Source organism: Gossypium hirsutum, chromosome A03 (genome assembly GCF_007990345.1).
Source record: "Gossypium hirsutum isolate 1008001.06 chromosome A03, Gossypium_hirsutum_v2.1, whole genome shotgun sequence".
Classification (NCBI taxonomy): domain Eukaryota; kingdom Viridiplantae; phylum Streptophyta; class Magnoliopsida; order Malvales; family Malvaceae; genus Gossypium; species Gossypium hirsutum.
This window is the reverse complement of record NC_053426.1, coordinates 111,457,700-111,482,959: the sequence shown is the minus strand read 5'-3', so window position 1 is coordinate 111,482,959 and position 25,260 is coordinate 111,457,700. Positions and strand designations below refer to the sequence as shown.

Here is a 25,260-nt window from a genome sequence, read left to right as displayed (position 1 = left end):
TGAATAAAAATAAATTGCAATTAAACTTTTAGCATAAATTATCTCTATAATACTCAAAATATGTAGTTTTGAATGAAAGAAATCGCGATGTATACTTTCTTTGATTAGATATACAATGTCAAGGTTTGTGTAAAAAAACAAATAAAATAGATTAATATATATATATATATACACAAAGTGTAATAATTAAGATCAAATGGCTATCGATCTAATGTGGAAAGAAATGGCCTTTTCGGGGTATGACAGTTTTCATCTGTTCTTGCACTCGCCGGAGGTGAAGTCTGCGGCATTAGTTCTGACAATCTGTTTCTTTCACTATAAATCTTATTCTGCACAACAAAATTTGTTTATTTATATCAGTCGAGAAAAATGTGTATGCATGTATGAAACTTGCATGTAATTACACACTTGCTATCATAAAAAATTTAATGTAGATTGAATTAACTCGAAAACCGGCTTCCGGTTTATAACAATATAATCAAGTAAAAAGCTAGTGTGTTTATTATTTACATACTTCTATCCGACACTCATCACAAATTCGGGCATATAACAAGCATGTAATTAGTTACATGCTATCATCAGAAATTTATGTAGATTGAATTAATTCGAAAACCAACATTCAATATTTAACAATATAATCAAGTAAAAAGCTTATCTGTCTGTTATTTACACACTTTTTATTCAACCTGATCATGAGTTCAGGCATATTGAAAGCATGTAATGTAATTACACACTTGCTATCATCAGAACCTTAATGTTGATTGAAAAAACTCGGAAGCGGGCTTTCGGTGTCTAACAATATAATCAAGTAAAAAGCTAGTGTGTCTGTTATATTTACACACTTCTATCAGACTAATCGCGAGTTCAGGCATATAGCAAGCATGTACATATGCATGTGTATGCATGTATGAAACTTGCATGTACATATCGGACAATAATACTTCTATCCAACACTCATCACGAGTTCGGGCATATTAGCATGCTTGTAATGTGATTACAAGATATAACAGAAATTTAATGTCAATTGAGTTAACTCGAAAACCAGCTTCCAGTATTTAACAATATAATCAAGTAAAAAGCTAGTGTGTGTCATTTACCTTAAGTGTCAAACTTTGCAATTCTCTTTCAAGTGAGATTACTTTATTCTGGAGTTGTTCAAGTGCCTCTTCAGCAGCCGCAGGGCATATATCAGAAATAGGCATTGTTATACCGGCAGCCTGAAAGTTTGGTTTGAATGAGATAAACGAAATCTGTGATCGTGATAAAAGAAATCCTTAGACATCAATCACCATTGACTTTACCTTTAAAACACTTGTACACAATGCCAATAACTTGTGCGCTAGTTGCACCCGGTCTTCATCAGACTCCTGTAAATGATTTAAAGATGATTTTAAACAAACTCTTAATACTCTGCTAAGCCTACTATAAAGAGGACATCTCTAGGGACTAACCCTCAGTTTGTTATTCAAACGTTGCTCCTCGTCGAAATTAACGCAAGGGCTTTTCCCAATAGAAGCACGATAATGACCGAGCTCTTCTCTTACACGTGAAAGTACAACCTCTGTTCGCCGCAGCTTGACGCCGAGCTCTTCATTTTGGATTTTTAGCATGTTATTTTCTTCCTAATGCATTGTTCAAAACATAATAAAAATAGATTCAGAATTGGCATTGATTTTGAAGGAGATAGTCCACCAGAGGAAGAAAATGCATAAAAACTTGCCTTAATTTTGGCATGATGGTGAATTCGTTGTTGGAGGTTTTGTTGGCCAGATAGTTTCTTCACTTCTCCTTCAAGTTCCAATACCTTTTTCTTGTAGTTTACATTCTCCATCTGCAGATAGTATAGGGAATTAGGTCCAGGAACCAACTAAACTGACACTTCACTAAGGATGAATGTACCTGAGAGGTCCTTGTATTATAGGGACTGGATTAAATTAGTCCCTCTTCTATTAAATGGATCAATTAGTCCTTGTACTACTAAAATAAGTCAAAATTGGAATAGAAATAACATTTACTATTTACCAGAGTTAATATTTTTAAAATTATTAGGATTTTGTAAATGAAATTTTTGTTTGGAATTGAACTGCAATTGAAAAAAATAATTTTCAAAACATTTTTTATACAATAAATATCAATTCTGTTACAATTTGGACTTATTTGATTCTTTTTACCAGTATAGGGACTAAATTGATTCATTTAATAATAGAGGGACTAATTTGATCCAGTCCACAGGACATTCAAGGTATTTTAACCCTTTATTAAGTACAAAAGTTCAAGATCTTAACCTTGAGCATTTCGTTTTCGATTTTAAGCAACTGATCTCGCTGACGAACATTCTCCAATGCTACGTGCACTGCAGTTAGCTCAGCTTGTTTTCTATCAATTTCCTCAAGCCACCTGTCAAAATAAGATGCAACAAAACCTGAACATACTGAACAATATGAAATAGCTAATAGGTTTATTAGCCCACATTAGCATATCATAAGTTCTATTGGTAAAGTTATGTTTGCTCACCCTTGCCTCTCCTCAACAAATTCATTGAGCTGCTGCTTGAGCTTGACAACCTCGTGATCCTATCGGCATGACATAATTCAAATAAATCTGAACAGATAATAGTGCCCAAAATAAATTCAAAGTAACCCAGAAATCCATACCTTCACTTGAGATTCTAAATTATTAAGTCTAGCCTTCTCTGTTATTTTCTGCACTTGCTGATTATCCAACAATGACTGCATTAAAAGGAAGAGAATAATAAGATAGGAAAATTTGGTTAGACTGTTGTTTATTTTGCTGGGGGCAGGGTGTATTATTGAAATTCTTCCAATGAGGAAAAAGTAATTTCTTCTTTGATCCGGAAATTCAACATATATTATTAAGTTCCAAGACCCATTGTTAAAATGATGGATATAAGTAAATTTGGTTACCACATAATTGGTCATGTCCAATTTGACTCCCAACAGATCTCGAATCACATCATGGGTCATGCTCTCTGCAGCTGCTAGTCTTGCATTGAGAGAAAATATCTGTGGCAAGTAACATGTTTAGAGAAAGTAATTAGCGAGTGCAAACTCAAAGCATAGTTGTTGGAACTGAACTGGCAGGTATACTGGCCTGGGTTAAGAGGTCGAATTTATTGGACTGCAAACAGTTTTGAACCAGTTGTGCCGACGGTTAAACCAGGTTTATAACTTTTTAATTGAAACTAGACTGACGGTCAGACCAAGAACCGGTGACCTGACCAGTTCAATCACCGTCCGGTTCCAAAAACCATACTCAAAAGTTTCTAAGAAAGTTGTAAAATCAGCATCCATGTGATAAAGCCTACCTCTTTCTGGCGATTTGCTGCTAAGGATTCTAATTCTTCAATGCGCAGCCTTGCAGCAGTAAGATCCTCATCTTTCTCTAATTTCATTTGTTGTGCCAAACCCAAACCAATGCATTTGAATGGGGAACCAGAGCCTCGAGGCTTTGCCACATTTTTCTCTAACTTGTTTGATGAATGACTTTGGGCATTGCTGGCATAACCTTCAGGTTTAACTTGTTCTGCCATGGCTTCCAATGCCTTGAACTGTTTCCAATTTTAATAATTCTTGAAATGGTTAGAAAATCAAGGAAAAATGGCTAGAAAAAAAATGCAGCAGAACAGCCTAATCCTATCAAGAACCTTTAGCATACCTTCTGCTTATACTCCTTTGCCTGGGCTTCGGCATGCACATTTAGTTCAGAAATATGTGTTATGCATTGGGCAATCTGTTGAACAATAATGAAGACTTACCAATAAAAACACAGAACATATCTTGAAAAGCAGAAACCAAAGACGTCAAGAATTTTTCAGAAAATTGAATTTTCAGCATTATAAGCTCAAGAGAAAGTCAATGATAACTAGCTAAACCACATCTAAACAAAAGGGTTTTCACCTCTCTGTCCTTGTCAGATATGTCAGTTTCAAGAATTTGTATCTGATCAAGTGCTTGTTGAAGATCCTTCGTCTTCTCATCCAAACACCTACAGATAGAAAGAAATCATATATTGCCAATTGGAACAATTTGTCATCATTTAGCAAGGGTATAGGCATTACAAATGAGATAGAATTGGCAAACCTTTTCATGTCTGCATCAGCATTTTTAACATTCTGCATCTGAACTTTTATAGCATCCAGCTCTGATTCTAGCTCCTCTCTTTGTAATCGCTGACGTTCAGCTTCCCCTTTGATAATGTCAACCTAAAACAAGTTTGGGATTTATTAACATGGTTTTGATAGAAGTAGTACCTTCATACAGCTTTATCATTGTTCGACATCTTACCTTGTTCTCCAATACATTTATAGTACATTCTAGCTCTTCAACAGATCTCTCTAATAGTTTTACCTCAGCTTCCTTCTCTTCAGCATAGGTCTTCTTTGATTCAGCCATCTATCATCAAATTGTATCCATACAATTATAAGATAAGATTATATATTAAAAGGAAACAGAAATAATATTTTACACAATGTTAAAATAGACCATACCTGTTGAGCTTCCATTGCATTGGCTTCACTTTGTTTCGCCTCAGCCTGTGCCTTTCTAAGCTTTTCTTCCAAGCTAAGCACCTCCATGTGAAGCTCATCTCTTTCACCCGAAACTTCATTTAGATTACTACTCAAGAACTCTATGGTATCTTTCATTTCGGAAAGGGTATTATTCATTTCTGAGATTTCCACCTCTAAGCTCTCAGTGATCTTCTTTCTCTCTGTTAATTCATCTTCAAGAGAACTTTTTACTGCCAAGGCATTCTCAATATGAGATTTCAGCTCCTGATTTTCAGAGTAGAGAAGCTTCAAAGACTCACGTTCACCTTTAATATCCAGCTGAAGACTGGTGATCGTCTCTAGCTTCTCCTGCAGTTGCACTTTGAGCATATGACTATGACTAACAGCCTCGTTAAGTTCACTTGATTTTACAGCAAGCTCGTCTTCTAAAGCCTCCAAAGTAGAAACCATTTCCTCCATTTCATCTTTTTGATCCTTGGTATTAGAAGCAGACTCTTGTAGCAGGCTGAGATCAAATAAAAGACCCCTTAAAACCTCATCTTTCCTTGATAACTCTGCATGAAGATTCATATTTTCAGATTCCAGCTCTTCAGTTCGGTTCTCTAAGAACTCAAACTCTTCTATAAACTTTGATATCCTTTCCTGCTCCTCCAATAGCTGCTCTTTCAAAAATGCATCTACTTTTGCAAAAATTATTTCTTTCTTTAAACCATCAATGACAGCATAAGCATTGGTAAGCTTTTTTCCGGTGTCTGCTTCCTTCTCGTCCAAATTCTGGAGAAGCAGACAGTTTTCTTTCTTCATCTTTCTTAACTCAATTTGTGCTTCTTCAACTTTTTCTTGTAGAAAAGACAACTCACTTTCCTGCTCCACCAATAGCTGCCCTTTCAAGTATGCATCTAATTTTGCAAAAATCATTTCTTTCTTTAAACCATCAGCGACAGAATAAGCATTGGCAAGCTTTTTCCCAGAGTCAGCTTTCTGCTCCTCCAAATCCTGGAGAAGTAGACAGTTCTCTTTCTTCAACATTCTTTGCTCAACCTGTGCTTCTTCAACTTTTTCTTGGAGAAAAGACAACTCACTTTCCCGCTCCACCAATAGCTGCTCTTTCAAACATGCATCTAATTTTGTAAAAGTCATTTCTTTCTTTAAACCATCAAGGACAGCATAAGCATTGGTAAGCTTTTTCCCAGAGTCAGTTAAGTGGACAATCATTTGTTTCATCTCTGAAGAGAAAATAAGAGACTCAAAGTCTTTTGTACATAAGTCTACCATAGAAATCTCAGCCTGAGATTCCAGCTGCACTTCTTTATCTTTGAGCAGTTGCTCTTGATCAAGAAGGGAAGATACAAAATTTGTGTTACTCAAATCTAATTCCTTCATTAAAACTGCAAGCTGAGATCCCATATGGTTAGACCTTTGCAACATAACTTCCTCTTGAAACTGTAATGCAGATATCTTTTTCTCGAAAGTGACTAATTTGATACTAAGCTCACCGGTTTCCTCTTCCTTCTTTGATATTCGATCAAAACTATTCTTAATATCAGCTAGAAGTTTTCCCTTAATATCTCTACACATTTCAAGCTCTCTTCTTGACCTGGAATTGTGTTCCCTCAAATTAGCTATAACAGCATTTGACTCTGACAATCCATGCTGAAGCAAACCATTTTCTGCATTCAGCCCTGTCAAAGTTTCCAACAAAATTCCCATATGACACAAGTGAAGAACTGACACTGCACAGTCTTTCACAATTATCTCCGACCAGACATCTTCAAGCCATGAGCATGCTAGCTTCATTGAATCAAACAGAAGAGACTTAAGGCAATGACTATCACAAGCTACAGCCTTGACACTCTGAGAAAAAGCAGTTTTCAGTTCAGTGATGAGACCCTCCAGTTCAGCAACCATAAACCTCGTCTCTGTCAAACTTGAACCAAACTGCTCTTCAAGGTCTTCAAGTTGCTGATCCTTCACAGTATTAATAGATTGCAAACTTTTAACCTGATTAATTAGTTCATCCCTCTCATTTAGTAGCACAGTTTCCACTTGCTTCCGCCTCTTGATATCAAGTTTCATTTTTTCATTAGCAATCATGAGCCCATTGATCATAATATCTGCTTCTGTTATGGTATCTTGCGCCTCTTCAAATTTAGCGAGAATACAAGAAGCCTCTGAAGCTTTCTGAGTTGCAATTATCTTTGCATCACCAACTTCAAGTTCAAGGAACTGCCCAAGAACATTGAAAAAGGAAAATATAAGGTAATTATTATTTAAACTAAAATATGGGTTACTTCTACTTATAAGGTAAAAGTAAATGAGAATGTGTTATTGTGATTGTCCACTTGACTAAGCCACTCCACTCTTCTCTTGCAAAGTGCTCTTTTGTTGGCTGATTAGTGGATAAAAAGCTCTGTGGATGATGAAACGGCCAAACCAACCAAAATAGGGGAATGGCTAGCCTAAAAACTAACGGGCAAGAAAAATCTAACCCTTGCAAATAGTCACCTTTTAAAAACACTCAGAGACGTAAACAACATCAGAAATTTTTGTATCATGGTTCTAAAATTATACATCTAAACATTTTAAACAATTTACCTCTTTTTTCTGGCACCAATGAGTACTGATTTCTTGCACGGTTTGCTCAACAGTATTTATCTTTTGATGGACAGCTCTAATCTTGACTTCCAACAGCTTTCCGAAGTCATTCATTGCTTCTTCCAGAGCAAGTGCATGTGCTGCAAGGCACTGTAGGCCTTCCTTGCTCTGTTTCTCAGACAACCGAATCTCCTCTTTTTCATTGCATATTCTGGCCATCTCAGCTTGAACCTCTTTTAAGCTTTCCATGGCAGATTCTATTTCCTTTTTCAGAAGAATAATAGTCACGTCTCTATCGCACTTGTTCTTGCAAGTGTTTCCAGACTCAATAGTTTTCTCATCACATCGAGATCCATGTAGACTCTCTACAACTTTTAAAGAACAATCAGGTGTACCAGTTTCCTGCCCCTGAATAGAGTGCAAATTCTTGGCATCTGCCCTTTTGTTTGACTGCAATAACATCCAGGTGGAGTAAAAAAATCGATCACCCATTTCAAAGAATAACTACAACAGAAGTGAATATCTGCAGTGAATGAGCTGTCTATCAGAAACCAAGAGCATTAGCTTACCCGTCTTTCATCTCTGCCATCATTAGAGGTGTAAAGGTTTTCTTTAACACTTCTTTCAGGGCTTCTGTCACTATCTCTATGCATGCCCATGTGAGCCCTGAGTGAGGATACACCTGTTCTTAGCTTAGACAGCTCCTCCTGTGTCTTCAAAATGTCATTCTCCACCATATCTTCAAGCTTTTGTTCAATAGCAGCAGCATGCTGCCCCTCCTCAAAAAGCCTTTTCTGGAGATCAGTGCAAACTTCCTCTGACTTTGCAACTTCAATTTTAAGGGAACGAATATTTTTTTCTGCTTCTTCAATCATGGTAGCTTGGTCGATTAGAAGAGCATCCTTACCCTTCAATGCATTGAGATGATTATGGTTTGCCTCTGATAATCTATTCACAAGTACAAAAGCAACAGTTGCACAAGTAGATGCATTTCTTAGGTCATCTTCAGCCATCTTCATTCTGTCCTCAAGTTTAGACAGCTCCTCCTGTGTCTTCAAAAAGTCATTCTCCACCATATCTTCAAGCTTTTGTTCAATAGCAGCAGCACACTGCTCCTCCTCCAGAAGCCTCTGGCGAAGTTCAGTGCAAGCTTCCTCTGACTTTTCAACTTCAGTTCCAAGGGAATGAATACGTGTTTCTGCTTCTTCAATCATGGTAGCTTGGTTGATCAAAAGAGCATCCTTACTCAAGATCGCCTCCGCTGATTCTGCAAGTTGTTTGTCCTTACCCTTCAATGCATTGAGATGATTATGGTTTGCCTCTGATAATCTATTCACAAGTACAAAAGCAACGGTTGCACAAGTAGATGCATTTCTCAGGTCATCTTCAGCCATCTTCATTCTGTCCTTAAGATTAGACAGCTCCTCCTGTGTCTTCAAAATGTCATTCTCCACCATATCTTCAAGCTTTTGTTCAATAGCAGCAGCACGCTGCTCCTCCTCCAGAAGCCTCTGGCTAAGTTCAGTGCAAGCTTCCTCTGACTTTTCAACTTCAGTTTCAAGGGAATGAATATGTTTTTCTGTTTCTTCAATCATGGTAGCTTGGTCAATCAAAAGAGCATCCTTACTCAAGATTGCCTTTGCTGATTCTGCAAGTTGTTCGTCCTTACCCTTCAATGCATTGAGATGATTATGGTTTGCCTCTGATAATCTATTCACAAGTACAAAAGCAACAGTTGCACAAGTAGATGCATTTCTCAGGTCATCGTCAGCCATCTTCATTCTGTCCTCAAGCTTTCTAATGATTGATGTTTTTAAGTTCAGTTCTTTCTTCAGTAGAACAATTTCTTTCTCTTTTTCATTGCATTCTTGCTGCTGTGCTTCATTAAGAATCAGTGCAGCACCTCTTAAAGACTTCAGCATGCACTCCAGCTCACTTCTTTTATCTGTTGCATCCTCCAGGCATCTTCCAAGCTCTTCAATCAGTAATTCCTTTTCAGAAAGTACTCTGACCACCCTACCAACTTTCTCAGAAATCCAAATCCTTCTCTGTGGAAAAGAACTGGAAAGGAGTTCCAGTTGATTACCAGCATCAACAAGTTCCTCGTGACCATCAGCTAGTATAGTTTCAATCTCAGAACTTAGCAGTTCCCACTCTTCCATTAATGTTCTTAGTTCCCCATCTTTCATTTCAAGCCTTCCAAGTAACTGTTTATTATCCTCAGTCAACATACCTACCTTTTCTTGCAATTCCTTCAACTCAGTTTCTAAAAAGACTGCACCATTTTGAGCCTCCACCTCCTTCAAATGACAATCTTGGATTTGTTGCTGAAGAAGAGTAAGTTCTTCCTGCAAACAGACAATAACCTCAGCAGTTTCAGCTTCAGCCTGCCGACAGATTTCATCCACTTCTTCTTCATTAGATGCCATAAAAGCACGATCAGTTTGGTACCAAATATTCATCTTTTTGGCATTCTCAAGGGAGTCATGCATCCTCTTCAATTTCAGCTGTAGGCTGGATTCTTCACTCTCTATCTTTTTAGGTGGAACAGCATCTTTAAAAGTTCTACCAGAAAGTTGCTTTTTCAAGGCAGTAATTTCAGCTTCCTGTTCACTCAAAAGCTTTACAAGATCACTTTTGCTTTTCCTCAAGTCCTCCATCTCGTTGATTGAAAAAATCTGTTGGGACTCAAGTGCTTCAATTACAGACTTTGCCTCCTCTAGATCGCCATTTGCATCCTCAATTTCTTTGTTCAGCATCACAAGTTTGCCTTTTGCCATCTCAAGATCTCTAGTCAAGCAGTCCGCTCTTTCTTCAACTGCAGCATGAGATGTTTTCTCTTCTTGAAGAATAATCTTTAGTATATCCAATTCCAACTGCAAATCCATAATTTGTTCCTCACTTGTCATTTTCTGAACTGAACTCATCTCCATTGTTTCCCCATTTCTGTCTGAATCCTGAAATTGATGTTTACCTCTTGTTAGCAAGTAGGTTGCAAAAATAAAAGGCAACAAATGGCTGGTCAAATACAACCATTTTGTTAGGAACATAGGTATTACAATCATCCTTAAATCAATAAATAAACTCGGCACCTGTGTGTGTTCTTTTTTCTATCCTAGTTTGAGATCCCGTAAGCTAAAACAACAGAAATAGCAAAACAAAAAGTACCTTTACGGCTTTGGAGTTGCCATCTTGATGACAAGCTGAAGACTTGAGGCTATTTAACATAGCATGTAAATTGTTAATTTCTCTGCAGAAGAAGCAAGAGAAAATTGCCTCAGACAGAAAGAAAATGCCTGTTTTAAACATTCAATAAGGAAAGACATAGTTTAGCTGAAAAGAAGACCAGATTATCTAACCTACTAAGTTTTGCATTCTCCTCCAAGCAAGAATTAAGGTTGTGCCTGCATTCTTCTAACTCATTGAGAGTGTTCTTTAACTGAAACAATTAACAAAGAACAACATGTAAGCCCCAAAGACTAATCTTAAATGCATATTTCTGCCGAACAATGAACAAACAAACCTCAGACTGTAGGGAGTCATTTTCTTTGCTGATGCGAACAGCTTCCTGCATTAGAAGAAAAATGAAATAAATCCTAGGTAATCCAATATTCATAAACTTTGAGACCTCTGTTTCCATTCAAAAAACTAATGTAAAGAAAAACAAACTTGTCCTTCCTCTTGTAGGTTCTCTATACAAACAAGTTTGGGTGACAGAAAGTGTTAAAAATATTATAATAGGTTGTATTAAAGTGAACCTGCAGACGATCATTTGAGCTCGGGCAGCTAAGATGATTAGACTTCCCATCAAGAAATCGCAGCAGCTGCATGTAGAAATTTTGCATTATGCCATTATCCAAAAAAAAATCAAACAAAAGAATAACAAGATTTTGGGCCAGATAGAAATACCTGATCCCGCAATTTGGATATTTCGTCCAATAGTATCTCTTTTTCCCCTTCCTCGTAGAATTCTTGAAATCTATAAGTGCCACAAAGAAAATAAATAGAAAAATAATTTGTAGAATATCGGCACTATCATCTGTTTTTAGAATCTACCTTCTAAGTTGGTCTAAAAGCCTTATATTCTCCAACGCAAAACGAGTTACTTCAGGATTTTTATCAACTTTAGCCTGAAGTAACTGAATCTCTTCAGAGAGTGCTTTATTCTCTTCGAGCAAAAAAGAATCTGCAGGTAATGAGCCACGAACAAGTGATTCCATTCTTTGAATCTTGTCTTCACGAAACCTAAGCATCATTTTACTGCTTCTGGTGTCTTCTTCTCTGTGACGAACCTGAAAAGTACTTGGTGTTGAAAAATTAAGGTAGCAGTTTTTAAGATAGAACAGAATTGAAAAGTCAGGAGGCACAAAAGAAGACCAAACGATTCAGTTGTTCAATCTCTGCTTCAAGCTCTTTGATAGAAGTTTCTGCGTTTTTCTCCCTTCTCAAGGCACCAGCAAGTGTTGCTTCCAAAGAGTTTAACTGCAAAGTTTTCAGAGTTCAAAAGAGCATAAATGTTAATACACTTGATTTGACACTCTGTAAAAGAAATAATAACCACAATTGCAGCACATGCCAGCTACCTGCTTAAAGGACATTCTCACAGTGCTTTTGGATTCATATCCCAAATCATCCTCTTCCAGACACATATCATACGTGTTACCATCATCAAGACTTTCTTCCAATTGCACTGTACCAGTGATTGCTGCACCAAAAGACAGGGACCGGGACACATTCTGACGTTTAAGAGCAGAAAGCTCTTCCTGTTTAAGAAAATCAGTTCAGAGTATAATTCATATGAATTTGGAAAGAAAAAATAAATACACTATGATGAATGTTCCACACCTTTAGAAGTCGTATCTGGTTTTGTAGTGCAATGACATCTCCAGTGGAATCTTCGTTCACCACAGCCTACACCATCAACAGGAGAAACTTGAATAGTGAAAATTGAAGTATTTTTATACAATATGTGAAAACATGCAATGGGAGTAAACTCACGTTGTTTTGTATTAATTTTGCTCGCTGAGCAAACTTTAGAGTGTTAAGCGTTTCAATTGCACAGCTGAAAAAAAAGGAGAGAGATAACATAAATGTAAGATAATGGAAGTTAATCAGAATCACCGTAGATATTCGTGTTCAAGTTGGAATTGTCACAAATAGAAACCAACCAGATAGAAGGGCTGACATTAGCAATTATCATTGTTTTAGAATTTCCACCAAGTGAATCCTGTATCACATTTCAGATCAAACGTTACATCATAAACAGTAACCACAATACATAAAGACAAAGAATAAAAGAGAATCAGAAACTGACCTGAAGAAGAAAGGTGAGCTTTGAGTCTCTATATGGAACATGTCGTTGCTTTCCGTTAGCAACATCCACAAGAATCATAATTACATGACTGCAAATGATAATATGTACTCATAATTTGACTAGCAAGGACTATAGGTAAAGCAAAGGCGATATATAAAAAAACATCAATATCTGATGAAGAAAAATTGAAATGGTTTTAAGTACCCAAGTGTTGATAGAGATTTATTTATGCTAGCTGCTTCCTTTAAACGCTCACCCTCAGCCCCAGAAGTTTTTTGCCTGTAGTAGAATATCAAACAGGAATCTCATTACACAAATACAAACTAGAACATATATATATAGACACGGATGCAGAGAGAGAGTTCAACAAACTGGTTTAACCGCACCTTTCTGAACCAGCAAGATCAACCAGGTTTAATCTTGCAAACCGTAAATTAGTTGTGGAATCTTTTTCCCACCTGCTCTCAATAACACATGTAAAAACACTATGTGAACGACTGCTCTCCCTGTTCATATTTGTTGCTGCAACTTTCCTATTTAGAGAACCCTATGCAAAAAAAACATACAGCGACTTAAAACAATAATATATATAATTTAAATAAAATGTAATGAGAGAGTAAGAAGTAGTTTCCTACTACACAAAGTGTTGATAAGGATTGTCACCTGAGACAAAAGCTTCAAAATATCGCTCACGGTCTGAACTTCAAATTCAGTGAGATTTTCCACGTACACTCCTTTCTTAACATCTTCCCTTAGCTAAAAATTAAGAATTACATAATGAAAAATAGCTGGGAAAAAAAATAAATGGCAAAGGTAAAGAAAGTAGTAAACTCACAAGTAAGTTGGTAGCAGAAGGATCAAGAAGATCAGTTATTTGTTCATTGTAAATCTCAAGGAAAGAGCACTTGCAATTGTATTTTAACTTCTCATCTCTTCGGATTTCCTCTTCCTGTGATGAAAGAGATAGAGAATCGTTAAATAAAATGGTTTCCAAGCTTATGCATTAAAATTCAAGAACCTAGCATGAACTTCAGACAATTACAGCTTGAATTCTTGCAAACAAAAACTCAAATATCCGTGGTGTCATTCCCCGTTGTGGACTTGGCTTGACTTCCAAATCTTCAATCTCTCCGAGCATTGTATATGTCTTTCCACTTCCTGTCTGCATATCCAAACACAGTAATGTCAAGATAACTGATATAGTTAAGAAGAAGGGAAAAAAATATTTGTTGCATCAGTGGCTTCAGTCATGGGAGTTGAACTAAGCAACCAATTCCGATCTTTGGAATTTGGATACTGGAGGATATCATTTTCTTTAGTCTTGTGATAGAAAGGTAAGATGCATGGTGCATATCTTTCCACAATTAGCAATGAGAACAAAAGTTACCTAACAAACAAAATTACTTTCCTTCATAAAAGATAAGTTTTTTTTCCTAGTTCTCGTAATAGTTTTAGTAGATACATACTATTTGAAACTCTGACAATGACACTTAAGGTACCTGGACAAGGGTGTTACATTATCATGGTACAAGCTCAAAAGAAAAAAAAACAAGTTGTAAGGAGCATATGGCACTTGATTACCCAACACTGATGTAGTGATTTCGTTAAATAAGTCTATAATATCACAGGAAACCAAGTTGGGGATTGCACCTATATTTTTCTCACCCACACATGCCGAACTATTACTGCTGGCTACTTTGCTGTTTAGCAACACCAGCTAAAACAAAAATGATATGAAATTATGATAACATCCTAAGCTTTAAAGAAAGTACCTGGCCATAGGCAAACATACAGCTATTATAGCCTGATAAGCAATTTTCAACCATTGGCAGACCAGCCATCCTAAAAAGCATTTCCTGCAAAAGATAATGTGAAAAATAGATTACAGAAAAAGAAAATCTTTCTGCATACAAATGTGAATTTGTCTTTAACCAAACCTGGTCTACTGTTTCACATGCCACATGATCAAACGTGAATCTAGTTTCTGGCTGCCCAATCCAAGCGATAGTCTGAGAATTTTCTTGCTTTAAGCATCTGTTATAGCCATTTGTGCTCTTCTCTACTCCATTAAGAGGACGGACACGAATAAGAACCTGATAAGTTTTCACATTCATCACCAAAATCAGCAAATTAGTCCAGAATTGTCCTTAATTATCACAATGAACTATAAATTGGGCAATTGAGACAACAGCCATTCCTATTTCTATACAAAAAAATCGAAAAATTATGTATAAATTAATGTAAAAATGGATTTTAGGATTATTTACCTGTACATTGTGATCCATCCAAAATGAGGGGTCTTCCTTAAGGTCGAAGTGAGGAACTTCAACAGTATTGACAACAGTAACCGGGCCACCAGAAGAACTAGGCACTCCTCTGTACAATGCAGCAAAATTCCCTCCACGCATCCCTCCATTCCCATCAAATTTGTTCCTAAAACCCGAAACCGGAGGCTTACTAACACTCTTTGTTGGCGTACTCTGTGTTGAATTACTCTCCGAATAACAACTCGAAGTTGCCTTCCCTATTCCCCTACTCACCCTTGGTGTCATATTTGTAGTCCCCGCATTACGCGAATCCGATTCAGCTGCTTCATTCTTCGCCCAACCATACCTAGTTTTCGACAAAAACCCATGTTTATCTGGTGTTTTGAGAGGCAATGTCGAATCCGGCAGTTTAGGTTTAGGCTTAGTCGGAGTTCTATCGATTCGGCTTCGAACACTTCCTTCTTGCTCCAGTTTCGGTTTTGTCGTTGGATCTTGAATCGTGTTGAGAGGGGGCCTACTCGATCCATCATTGCTCTGTTGAGAAGCTAGTGAATCTCTAGGGTTTACTGGAACATTCTCCACTTCCTCGTTCTTGCTTGTGTTTCGCCTCAAGAATTTGAAATCTCTCAACATTCTGCTAAAACAATGTTAGAAAACATAAAAAAAAAGTGCTGAAAATCCATAAAAAAAATAAAAAATAAAAATTTCCAAGAATAAAAAGATTAAAATGTGAACCTGAAAGTGGAATTGAAAAACAGAATACGAAATCGATTTCCTGCAATTATGTTCTTGAGATAAGAAAAAATAAGATATTAGGGTTTCATTTCATGTCAGATCTTGGAAGATTTTGGTGATGAATTAGCTAAGCTATAAGCTGGTTTTGCTTGTTACTGGATTTTCAGTGAAAGGGGTCCATTTGGATGGGAGGAAAAGGGGGTTAAAATTTAAAATGGACGGTGGAGATTGGGTTCTAGATTTTGAAAAATTGACGTTATTGGCGGTTCTTTTATTTGAATTTGGGAATCGCTTTGGGTTATAAAAAGGGGAAAGTACGAGGGTGTAATATGCAATTATGACATATATTTAAAATTTTTCAACGGCTAAAGTTTCAAATTTGTGGAATTTCTTTTGGTTGTACTTTAGGCCCTAGGGATGAGTTAAACTTTTTTATATACATTCAAATTTTGAATTAAAATATGCTTAAATTACCAATAATTTTCTATCCTAAAGTGATGGATATTACGCGCTTAAGCACATTAAATTTTAGGTCCTTTAAATTATTACAATAGTAATATCATCAACTAAGCTAAGACTCGTTTAATAATTATTACAACAATGTAATGTAGGCTTGAAATAAATCAAATGTCAAATGGTTTAAATGGCATGCAACATATACTACCCGTCCAAGCTTGAAGACTCGCTTGACATTTGGGAGGTTTTGGATAAAAAAATTAGGCTCATTTAAAATATAAGTCAAGCTCAAAGCCCTAGCCCGGCCTGACACGTCCTGTTTTAAGTTTATAATACATTATATTATGTTGATTTTATATATTATGTAATTTAAAACACATTAAAATAATATGGTGAGCCTAAGATGGACTTGGTTTAGTCTTTTGCAAATATGGACGGGTTTGGACAAAATTGTAGGCCTTGATTTCAGGTTGAGTCGAGCTTAAACAAACATAAAGTAAGTTAATATCATGCCTAGGCTCGACTTGAACTTGACCTAATTCGACCCATGAACACCCCTAATGTTGCTCTATCATTGTGGTCTAACTTTTATGTTTTTTCTATTGTGATTCGTGATGAAAATGGTTCATTTGTAAAAGGCTACGTAAAAAAACGAATAAAATAAGTCGATTAAGTCTTAGTTCGAGTAGCATGGACATTGTTGCCAATGCAAGAGGATGTGTGTTTGAGTGTGCTAAAGCACATTATCCTCCTATTTATGGGCTAGGGATGGGCTATGGATAGTTTTAAGCATCGTATCAAAAAGAATAGATATGAGCATAATCTATAATGAGATTATTCGGGAAAAAAACTAATAAAACAAAATTGTTTAGGTTAGTTGGATTTGTTGATATTATAATAATTAGTAAGACGTGTTTAAGTGTGCTTAAAACGTATTTTTACTCCAATTAAGACATAAAATCAAACACATTTAAAAGCGTATTTTTAATTTAAAAGTTGTGAAAGGTTCATGATAGAAATAGGTAGTATATCAAACTCGCACACGGTAGGACAACTATATAACATAAGCAATATTGTTAGTTATGTTAGGATGTTTCCTTAGCCTAAAACCCTTTTTCTTTTGACATTATAAGCATAGTTCTTTCAACTAGATTGATTAAGATATCGATTCATAGAGAAACATTAAATCGATTTACTTAAAAATTAATTCAAATTAGTTGATCTGGGCTAAAAAATGGTTGAACTAAAATTTTATTTTTTTAATAAATTATTTAATCGAACTAGACAAACTGACGAATCGATGACTTGCCTAGTTTAACCACCAATCTGATTCTAAAAACATTTATTATAAGCTACATTTTGGCAGTGTGAAAGAAAACTTGTTTGTTAGTGAGTTGTTATATTTATTTATTGTAACAAGTATTATGCAATAAATATGAAAAAGTACAACCATTTTTTATGCAGTTCAAGTCTAGCCGACATTTACGGGGCTTTGCTCAAAGATAAGTCCACTATAAAACAATAGTATAAACAATTATCTAACCCCAACCAATCACACTATTGAAGTCTCGTTCTTGTACATTTAGAATGAATTTACTCTCCCAACTTACCTTTCAATTTAAGGTTTCTAACTTTGACACTCGAAGATATAATGTGTCTTACTATTACATTCAATAAATTAATTTGTTTAAATATATATATAATTAATTTTAATTTTATGATATAAAAATAAACATTTTATATAAAAACAAGTATTTAAAAAAAACACCATATAAAAGTTAATGATTTTTTTATTTACTTGAAATTTTATTATTTTTAATATTTATGAAAAAGACTTTAAATTTTGTCAAATCATATTCAAAAACTATAAAACAAAGCACATTCTATCATAAGAAATCTAAAATCCAAAAAAATAAATTAATATAGAGAAATCGAGAACCGAATCGAATTATAATACACAATTCAAAAATCCAAAAATACGTGATTGAACTAAACTGATATTACTCCTAACCATTATTGGCCTTTAGCTCTTCAATAAACTCTGCAATCGCATTGCCAAAAAACAATTTTATATTAATTATCTGTTTATTATATATTATTTTTAACATTAATTTTAAAAATTGAGATAGAATTGATTTTTTTTCTTAAAATTAAAAACAATAACAATAATATGGGAGAGGTTTTCAAAACTAGATTGACGGTTGAACCAATGAGGTCACCGATTCGATTAAATAAATAATAAAAAATTTAAATTTTATTCAACCAGTTCAACCTTTCAATTCAACTAGTTTTTTCCCCAACTCAACTGGCCTGTAACGATTCTCAAGTCAATCGATTTAATACCCTTCTCCAAAATGATATCCTGATCAATTCATGATCTAACCAATCCGACCATCTGAATCAGTTCAGTTCAAACAACCTTGAATAAGGGCAAGGAAGGGTTAGGTTTGGGTTGAGATCATGCATGGTATTAAAAGCATGCACGGTTGTTTAAGCCTAATTCAGTTAGAAATATAAGATTTAAAATTTACACAAATTTATCCATATTTATAAATAATCAACTCAAATTTTTTAGTTCTCTCCATGTTTTTAAAAAAATATTTAAATAAATTATGTTTATTTAATATTTCTTAATTTTCTATATATACATTTCTTTATCCATCATTATATATGTTTTATTTTATTAAATTTCTAAATCTAAATAGCTTAACATAATTTTAATAGTACATAAAAGAAAAAAAATCATATTCAACACTTGAAATTTCAAAACAGGATAAGCTTTAAGTTTATTAAAACTCAGTTCGTCCATATTTTAAACAAGTCTAATATTTTTTTTTGTCTAAACCCATTTTTGGAGATTTATATCTTTACCTAAAGCCTTTCCTAAAAAAACATTTAGACTTCAATGAATAACTAACTTGACCTTTTAATTAAAAGTGATCATGGACTGAGTTGAACCATATCAAGGCTCAATTAAAAAAAAATCAAACTCGATCTCAACTTGTTCAAATGGCTCATTTCACTGTTCAAAAAACAATAATTTTTTTATTTTAATTTAATTATTAAATTATATAAATCTTAATCTAAATTTCTTTTTATTGTTTTTGAACAATAAAATGGATTAATCCAAATCAATTTAAAGTTGAAAAACATAAACCCAAACATAGTCTAAAACGAGACCAACCGGCCATGTTGAGTGGACTGCTTAACCCGTCAGAACCTCGAAATAAGCCTATATATATAAAATGGGTGGGTAGGAGAGTTCATATTTCGGTTAAAATCGAATTAACCAACTAAATCGATCTAATTCGGTTAATTGATCGATGGTCGAATTTAGTTTGGTTGGAGGTCGGTTAATGAACTTTTGAAATTTCAGTTATAAGTTAATTCGGTTAGAAATTAGATAATTAACAGAATTAACCAAAATAAATAAATATATTATATATAATATTTTTATATTAGTAATATATTTTTTGAAACTATTATTTTTATATTAATTGAAATAAATAATATATATTTTTAAACTATTTAAAAAAGAAAATGAACATTAGTAATGTATTTTTTTATATGTTTTATACTTACTTTAACTAAAAGAAAAAAAAATATAAATTTCAATTAATTCGGTTAGCCAAAAATTCCGATTCGGTTAATATATTTAAAAAAATTTAATTCAATTAATAGTTAAAAAACTTTTACATTTTAAATAATTCAATTCAATTAATACCTAAACCATAATTTGAATGCTCCTATGAGTCCTTCAAGTCCAATCAGCTAGACCCCACCCAAAAAAGCATCTCAAATCAAATATTAAAATCCCTTTTAGTTAAATAATAGATGTCCTAATCGAATACATAATAAATCTTCAATCTTATCCACAAACAAAATAAAAAAAAAATGGCATGGTTGTTTTGAAATTTGGGGAATTTTATAAATAAAAACCCTAATTGCTATTACTATAATTTTAAAATTAAATCATTGTATGGAATGAAGAATAAACTAATAATAAATTTCATATACCAAAATTGAACAAATTTTGATGTCTTTTTCTCTTAGCAGTTAGCTTTTACAAGTGCAACAATATTTTATTTTGCTTTTATGGTTTTTTTATCCCACATTTCCCTTTCATTTGGATAAGATGTAGATTTGCAAAATTATTGTTGCTTAAATATGTATGTGGTTGTTCAATCTAAAATTCGGGTAAAAATATTATGGAAGTTTTTATATTAAGATTTAGATTGTATTTTATTTTTAATATTTAAATAACGAACAAATCAATCATTATATGTTAGATCAAAGAGTAAACTGGTCATTTTGTTAAAAAAAGTCATCAATTTCTATTGTTAAAAATTGGTCCATGTATGAGGTACATATAGTATGCCATGTCTAACTATTTGGTTATTTTGTTAGCCATGATAGTTTTTATTCGTAGAAATGGATGAACATTTTAATTGAAATGACCACTTTGCTATTTGATTTAACATATATGGACTAATCTGCTAATTTTTAAATAAAGGAACAAAATGCAATCTAACTCTTGATACAGGCGCCTCCATGATACTTTTACCAAAATTCAATTTTTTTTGGTAAATGGGTTTGTTTAATGAATCTTTAATTATTTTTCAAAGGGTTAGTTTTATCATATTTCTTCAAATAATGGTTTATAATTTAAATTAATTCCTAATTTTATTGGATTTTCCTAAGTTATGATTTAATTAGATTTTTTATTAGCCGTCAACTTGGGTATTAAATGTCAATTCGGTTTTAATATGTTAAAAATTAGACTGCGTCATTAAAATTAAAGAGGGTGGTTTTTTTTAACACATCATATTCAATATATCTATGTGACAGATATAAATATGTTTATAAATTAATCCACGTTAAATATGCCTACATCAAATTCGAACTAACGTTTAACGCTCAAGTTGATAGAAGGATATGATTGATATAATATTTATACTTTGATAATTTAATTAAAATATTTTGAAATTTAAGTAAAAAAAAAGCCACATAAAACTAACATTATTATTTATTTTTGGGATAATTGAATTTTCCCCCCCAAAAAAGGGGCAAAATCCGACCTTTGGGTGTTTGGAAAGGCCATATTTATCTACTTTAAGCAATCATTTTCTTGCTGCTTCCCAACACCCAAGTAATATTAGATAATTTATTTTAAATATATAAATATTTTAAATACGACATAAAGAAAAGGGCTAAATTCATCAGAAGTCCTTAAATTATAGGTTAAATTTCAAGTTGATTCTTAAACTTCAATACAATATATTTGAACTTTTTAATTGAAGTTTTTTTTTTTTTGGAATTACAATAACTGGGCAAAGCCCTAACAACAAATGCGACTAGCACGACTCGAACTCAGACCACAGTTGGGACAGTGAACACCCTTAATCATCAGATCATCACATGTGATTCAATTAAAGTACCCTTTTAACCATGCTATTTCGTAAATTAAGCCATCAACTTTGGAATTATATATTAGTTCAGGTATATTCAAATTCATTTTTTAAACACGTATGAATCAATAAATATTTATAAGCACATAACCGACATTTAATATCAAAATTGTTGGTTAAATCGATAGAATTACCTTATTGAAACGATATTTTTAAAATAAGATTTTAATTGAAATATTTTGAAGTTTAAAGCTAAACTTAAAACTTAAAGCCACAAATTAGGAGCACTTGGTGCAATTAACCCAAAGTAATATGAACATTGATATAAATACTTGAATAATTTAAATTTCATATAATATAAATAGGATTAAATTTCGTGTAATTTTATATACGAAAATTTGATTTGATTAATTTTTAGTATATCACCGTTTTACATTTATATATTGCATATGTAAATAATTTTTTTATTAAATATTAAAATAAATTGATATATTTAGTTTTTTAAATGTAAACAATTAAAATAAAATAAAAATTTTGTGTTTATAATTACACCAAAACTAAGTTTATATACCAAATTGCATAATTGACCAAAGTTCATATATAATCCTGAAATTTACCCAATAAAATACAAAAAGTACTCACACCTAATTGTATATACATAAAGGCATCTTAGAGGTCAGCTGATAGGAGAGAATAGAAAAAAGGGAAAAAAAAAAAAAGAAGCAGAAGAAGAAAGAAAAGATTAAAAAGCTTTGCAAAAATGGTGCTTCAAAGATTGGAGATATGCGTTGAATTGATGAAACTAGCCGTAGAGTTTGTCGTGGTTGTGGCGGAAGCAGTCGGAATAGTCATTCATCAAAACCACTCGCCGCCAGTAATGACGGCTAGCCGGTCCTTCGCTACTTCGGTTCCCTTAGTCGGGTTTCTTCCTTGCTGATCAGTTTCAATTTTCCGAATTTTTTTTCCCTTTTCATTAGAGAAAATGATCGGTTTGAATCCTTTTCTAATTTTTGCTGTTGTTGCTTTACTATCTACGTTTGGGAATTTGAATGTGTAAATTTAGGCTAATCATGTATTTTAAGGACTGGAGAAGTCTATTTTCTATTTGAATTTCTTTAACTTCCAACATTTTCTTCTCTTTTTTTGGATTTTTGGTTCCGTATATGAGAATTTTGAATTTTGATTAAGTATTCTTTTTATCAAAGAAGATATATATATATATTTGTAATTTTAGAGTTTCTATTCGTAGAATCTAATTAAATATATATTTTATTTAATATTAAATTCTTATACAATTTTTTTTGTTGGAACTGCCGATAGCTCTAACTAATCCTTATGTCCGAGGATAATATGTTTTAACACAAGTAAATTATATTTTCTTATAATGATAACAAACCCATGTACTCTTATACTCACAACTATGCTCATATTACAATCCTCGTTTAAATTGAGTATTGCTAAAGTTTCATCGTTTGATTTCATTTTTTTAATTTTTCAAAATTTTAATTTTCTAAAATAGATAAAAATTTTAATAGACTAGGAGTTTAATATTGTTTTTAATAGTCTAAATCCTTTTATTATTAATACTTTTAAATTTTAACTCTTTTATTTAAAATTTTTAAATTTAAATTCTTGTTAACATAATTTTTTTTAGAAAAAATTGATTTATTATAACTTCATTTTTCTTATTTTATATTAAAATATCATATGGTGAACCTAATTGAAAATTTTAGTCGGAATTTATAATTAAAATTACATTTTAAAATTTAAAAATAAAAATAATTAATTAAATTTTTTTAAATATAAAAAATATAAAGACTTAGAGCAAATTTTAAACGGATAAATATAATACATGGAAAATGAAATTGAAGATAAGTGTGGAAAAAAAAAATGCAGACAGATTTCAACGTATTCCACTTCATTATCAACATTATTGCTTGTGTAGTTGAATTGGCCGTTATGGTTGCTTATGGCAGGGCCGGGTCGGGTTAAGAAAACGGTAAGATTGAGTCCCACCCGTTTGGGTTCATCTAAATGATTCTTTTTTATTATTAAAATAATAAAATATTTTGGTTTAAATTTAATTATATATATAAAATTATTAATTATATTTTTTGTATTTTGTTATTATTTCATAAAATGGCTTGGAATTGATCCGAAATTAAAAAAAAGCTTAATGCTCAATTCGGGCCTCGAATTATATATGTTTTTCAATTTTTGTACCTAATTTTTTTTTGTTTCAATTTAGTATTTAAATTATTATCTGTTACTCAAATCGGCCCACGACATTAAAAAAGAAAATCAAGGCCACCATGTGACCATGTGGCTAAGAAAATAGCGCATTAACAAAATAATTTTAGTAATGTTAATAATTAGACTTAAAATTTGAAATTTAAAAAACAAAAAAATTAAATTCTTAAAAATAAAAAGTATATAGACTAAAATTTAAATTTATGAATAGCACAAGAATTTATGAAATATTTTATAGAAAAAACTGTCTTGTGTCAAGTGAAAAAGTTAGACATGGATCAAAGATAAATAAACTTTAATCTAATGCGCATTATCATAAATTAATTTTAATTTTTTAGATTTTATACATGAAATTTTGTTTTAATTTAAATTTTAAAAATTACTACTAATAAATTAACATCATTTTACATTGATATATTACATATACGAACAATTATATTAAGAATAAACTATACTATTAGTCACTAAGCTATGGGTAAGTTTTCGTTTTTGCCACTTGACTAAAAAAAATTATAATTTAGTCATTGAACTATTTAAAAGTTTTTATGTAAGCTATTAGGCTATTGAGACCACTTTAAAGCTCTCTTTCTCCTTCTTTTTTACGGTTTAGTTTTTTTTTTCATGAAATAGCTTTGGACGTTATGAATATACGAACAAAAATTTAAACAATTTTTTTCTCTGACCTTCGACATTGACCATCAAATCGACTTGGGTCCGAGATATGTTCTTTTACTCGTTAATGGGTACTAATCCATCATATCGATTGTCGAATCATTACTTGGAGCTCTTTAGCGAAACTTAGTTTTAAATAAACTCAAGAGCCTAGTAACTTAAATAAAAACTTTTGAATCGTTCAGTGACTTAAATAAAAATTTTCTAATAGTTTAATGACCAAATTATAACTTTTTTAGTTAAGTGACCAAAACGAAAGCTTACCCATAGTTTAGTGACAAATGGTGTAGTTTACCTTTTATATTAATAAAAAAATAAATGTATGTATTCATTTATTTAAATTTGTACAAGTAAATTAAAATTAAAATTTAATATATATAAATTAAAATTTATGTATAAATTTGATATTTATCTTTCCAATAATCCTATTCATTTGGGATATAATCGCATGGCAAGAAAAAAAAGAATAAACCCTAAACTATAATCCCATTGGGGATTTTTTTTTCAATGTATCTAACGGAACGAGTTCAATAACTAATCCTTCGCATTCTGTAGGCCCATTAATAGGTAAATGTTGGCCACGAGTCCAATTGGGGATTGTTTTTTTATAGTTTTAGATAGGAGTGTTTAAACGGTTAATCGAACCAAACTAGTATTAACTGAATTTTTTAATCCTTTTACCGTTAATTAAATTAATTATTTTTTTTTAAATTAACTGAACTAAAATATTTTGGTTAATTCGACTAGTTAACCAGAATGACCGAAATTTATATTTTTTTTTGTTTTTTTGGTTAAAACCAATAAAAAACATATAAAAAATAAATTGATAAAGTACATTTGATTGAATTGTCCGAATTGACTGAATTAAAACTACATATAATTTGTATTATTAATTATTAAGTTAGGTTAATTCAGTTAACTATCCGATTTCGAACCGAATTAATCTATAACTAAACCTTTAAAAAATCATTAACCAACCTCTGACTGAATTAGATTGATTAACTACGATTAATTGAATTAGATAGTTTCAGTCAT

At 32.6% G+C, this 25,260-nt stretch overlaps 1 protein-coding gene across 1 annotated transcript; it reads right to left on the bottom strand.

Annotated features, from left to right (window-relative positions):
- Positions 1-63: 63 nt before the first annotated feature.
- On the bottom strand, positions 64-15,640 carry LOC107927937 (kinesin-like protein KIN-12D). The gene is made up of 38 exons (XM_016859070.2): positions 15,440-15,640; positions 14,705-15,338; positions 14,375-14,530; positions 14,210-14,293; positions 13,480-13,599; positions 13,273-13,386; positions 13,101-13,193; positions 12,824-12,984; positions 12,642-12,716; positions 12,438-12,525; positions 12,292-12,350; positions 12,122-12,185; positions 11,969-12,034; positions 11,707-11,886; positions 11,501-11,605; positions 11,180-11,415; positions 11,033-11,102; positions 10,882-10,947; positions 10,647-10,691; positions 10,483-10,562; positions 10,292-10,373; positions 7,693-10,080; positions 7,124-7,573; positions 4,508-6,754; positions 4,305-4,412; positions 4,101-4,222; positions 3,918-4,005; positions 3,676-3,750; positions 3,326-3,568; positions 2,925-3,023; positions 2,655-2,729; positions 2,515-2,573; positions 2,286-2,397; positions 1,721-1,831; positions 1,452-1,622; positions 1,302-1,367; positions 1,098-1,217; positions 64-329 (listed from the first exon to the last, which is right to left on the bottom strand). The coding sequence occupies exons 2-38, from the start codon at positions 15,335-15,337 to the stop codon at positions 201-203; spliced, it is 9,240 nt and encodes a 3,079-aa protein (XP_016714559.2). The 5' UTR covers position 15,338; positions 15,440-15,640; the 3' UTR covers positions 64-200.
- Between the last annotated feature and the right edge of the window lie 9,620 nt (positions 15,641-25,260).

Bases quoted from the DNA above. Each gene is read 5' to 3' on its own strand.
- LOC107927937 (XM_016859070.2), bottom strand. From the start codon at position 15,337: ATGTTGAGAGATTTCAAATTCTTGAGGCGAAACACAAGCAAGAACGAG. The intron at 10,081-10,291 runs GTACTTTTTGTT...CATCAATTTCAG, and splicing joins GCAACTCCAAAGCCGTAAAG to GATTCAGACAGAAATGGGGA. The intron at 4,413-4,507 runs GTATGGTCTATT...ATTTGATGATAG, and splicing joins ATGCAATGGAAGCTCAACAG to ATGGCTGAATCAAAGAAGAC.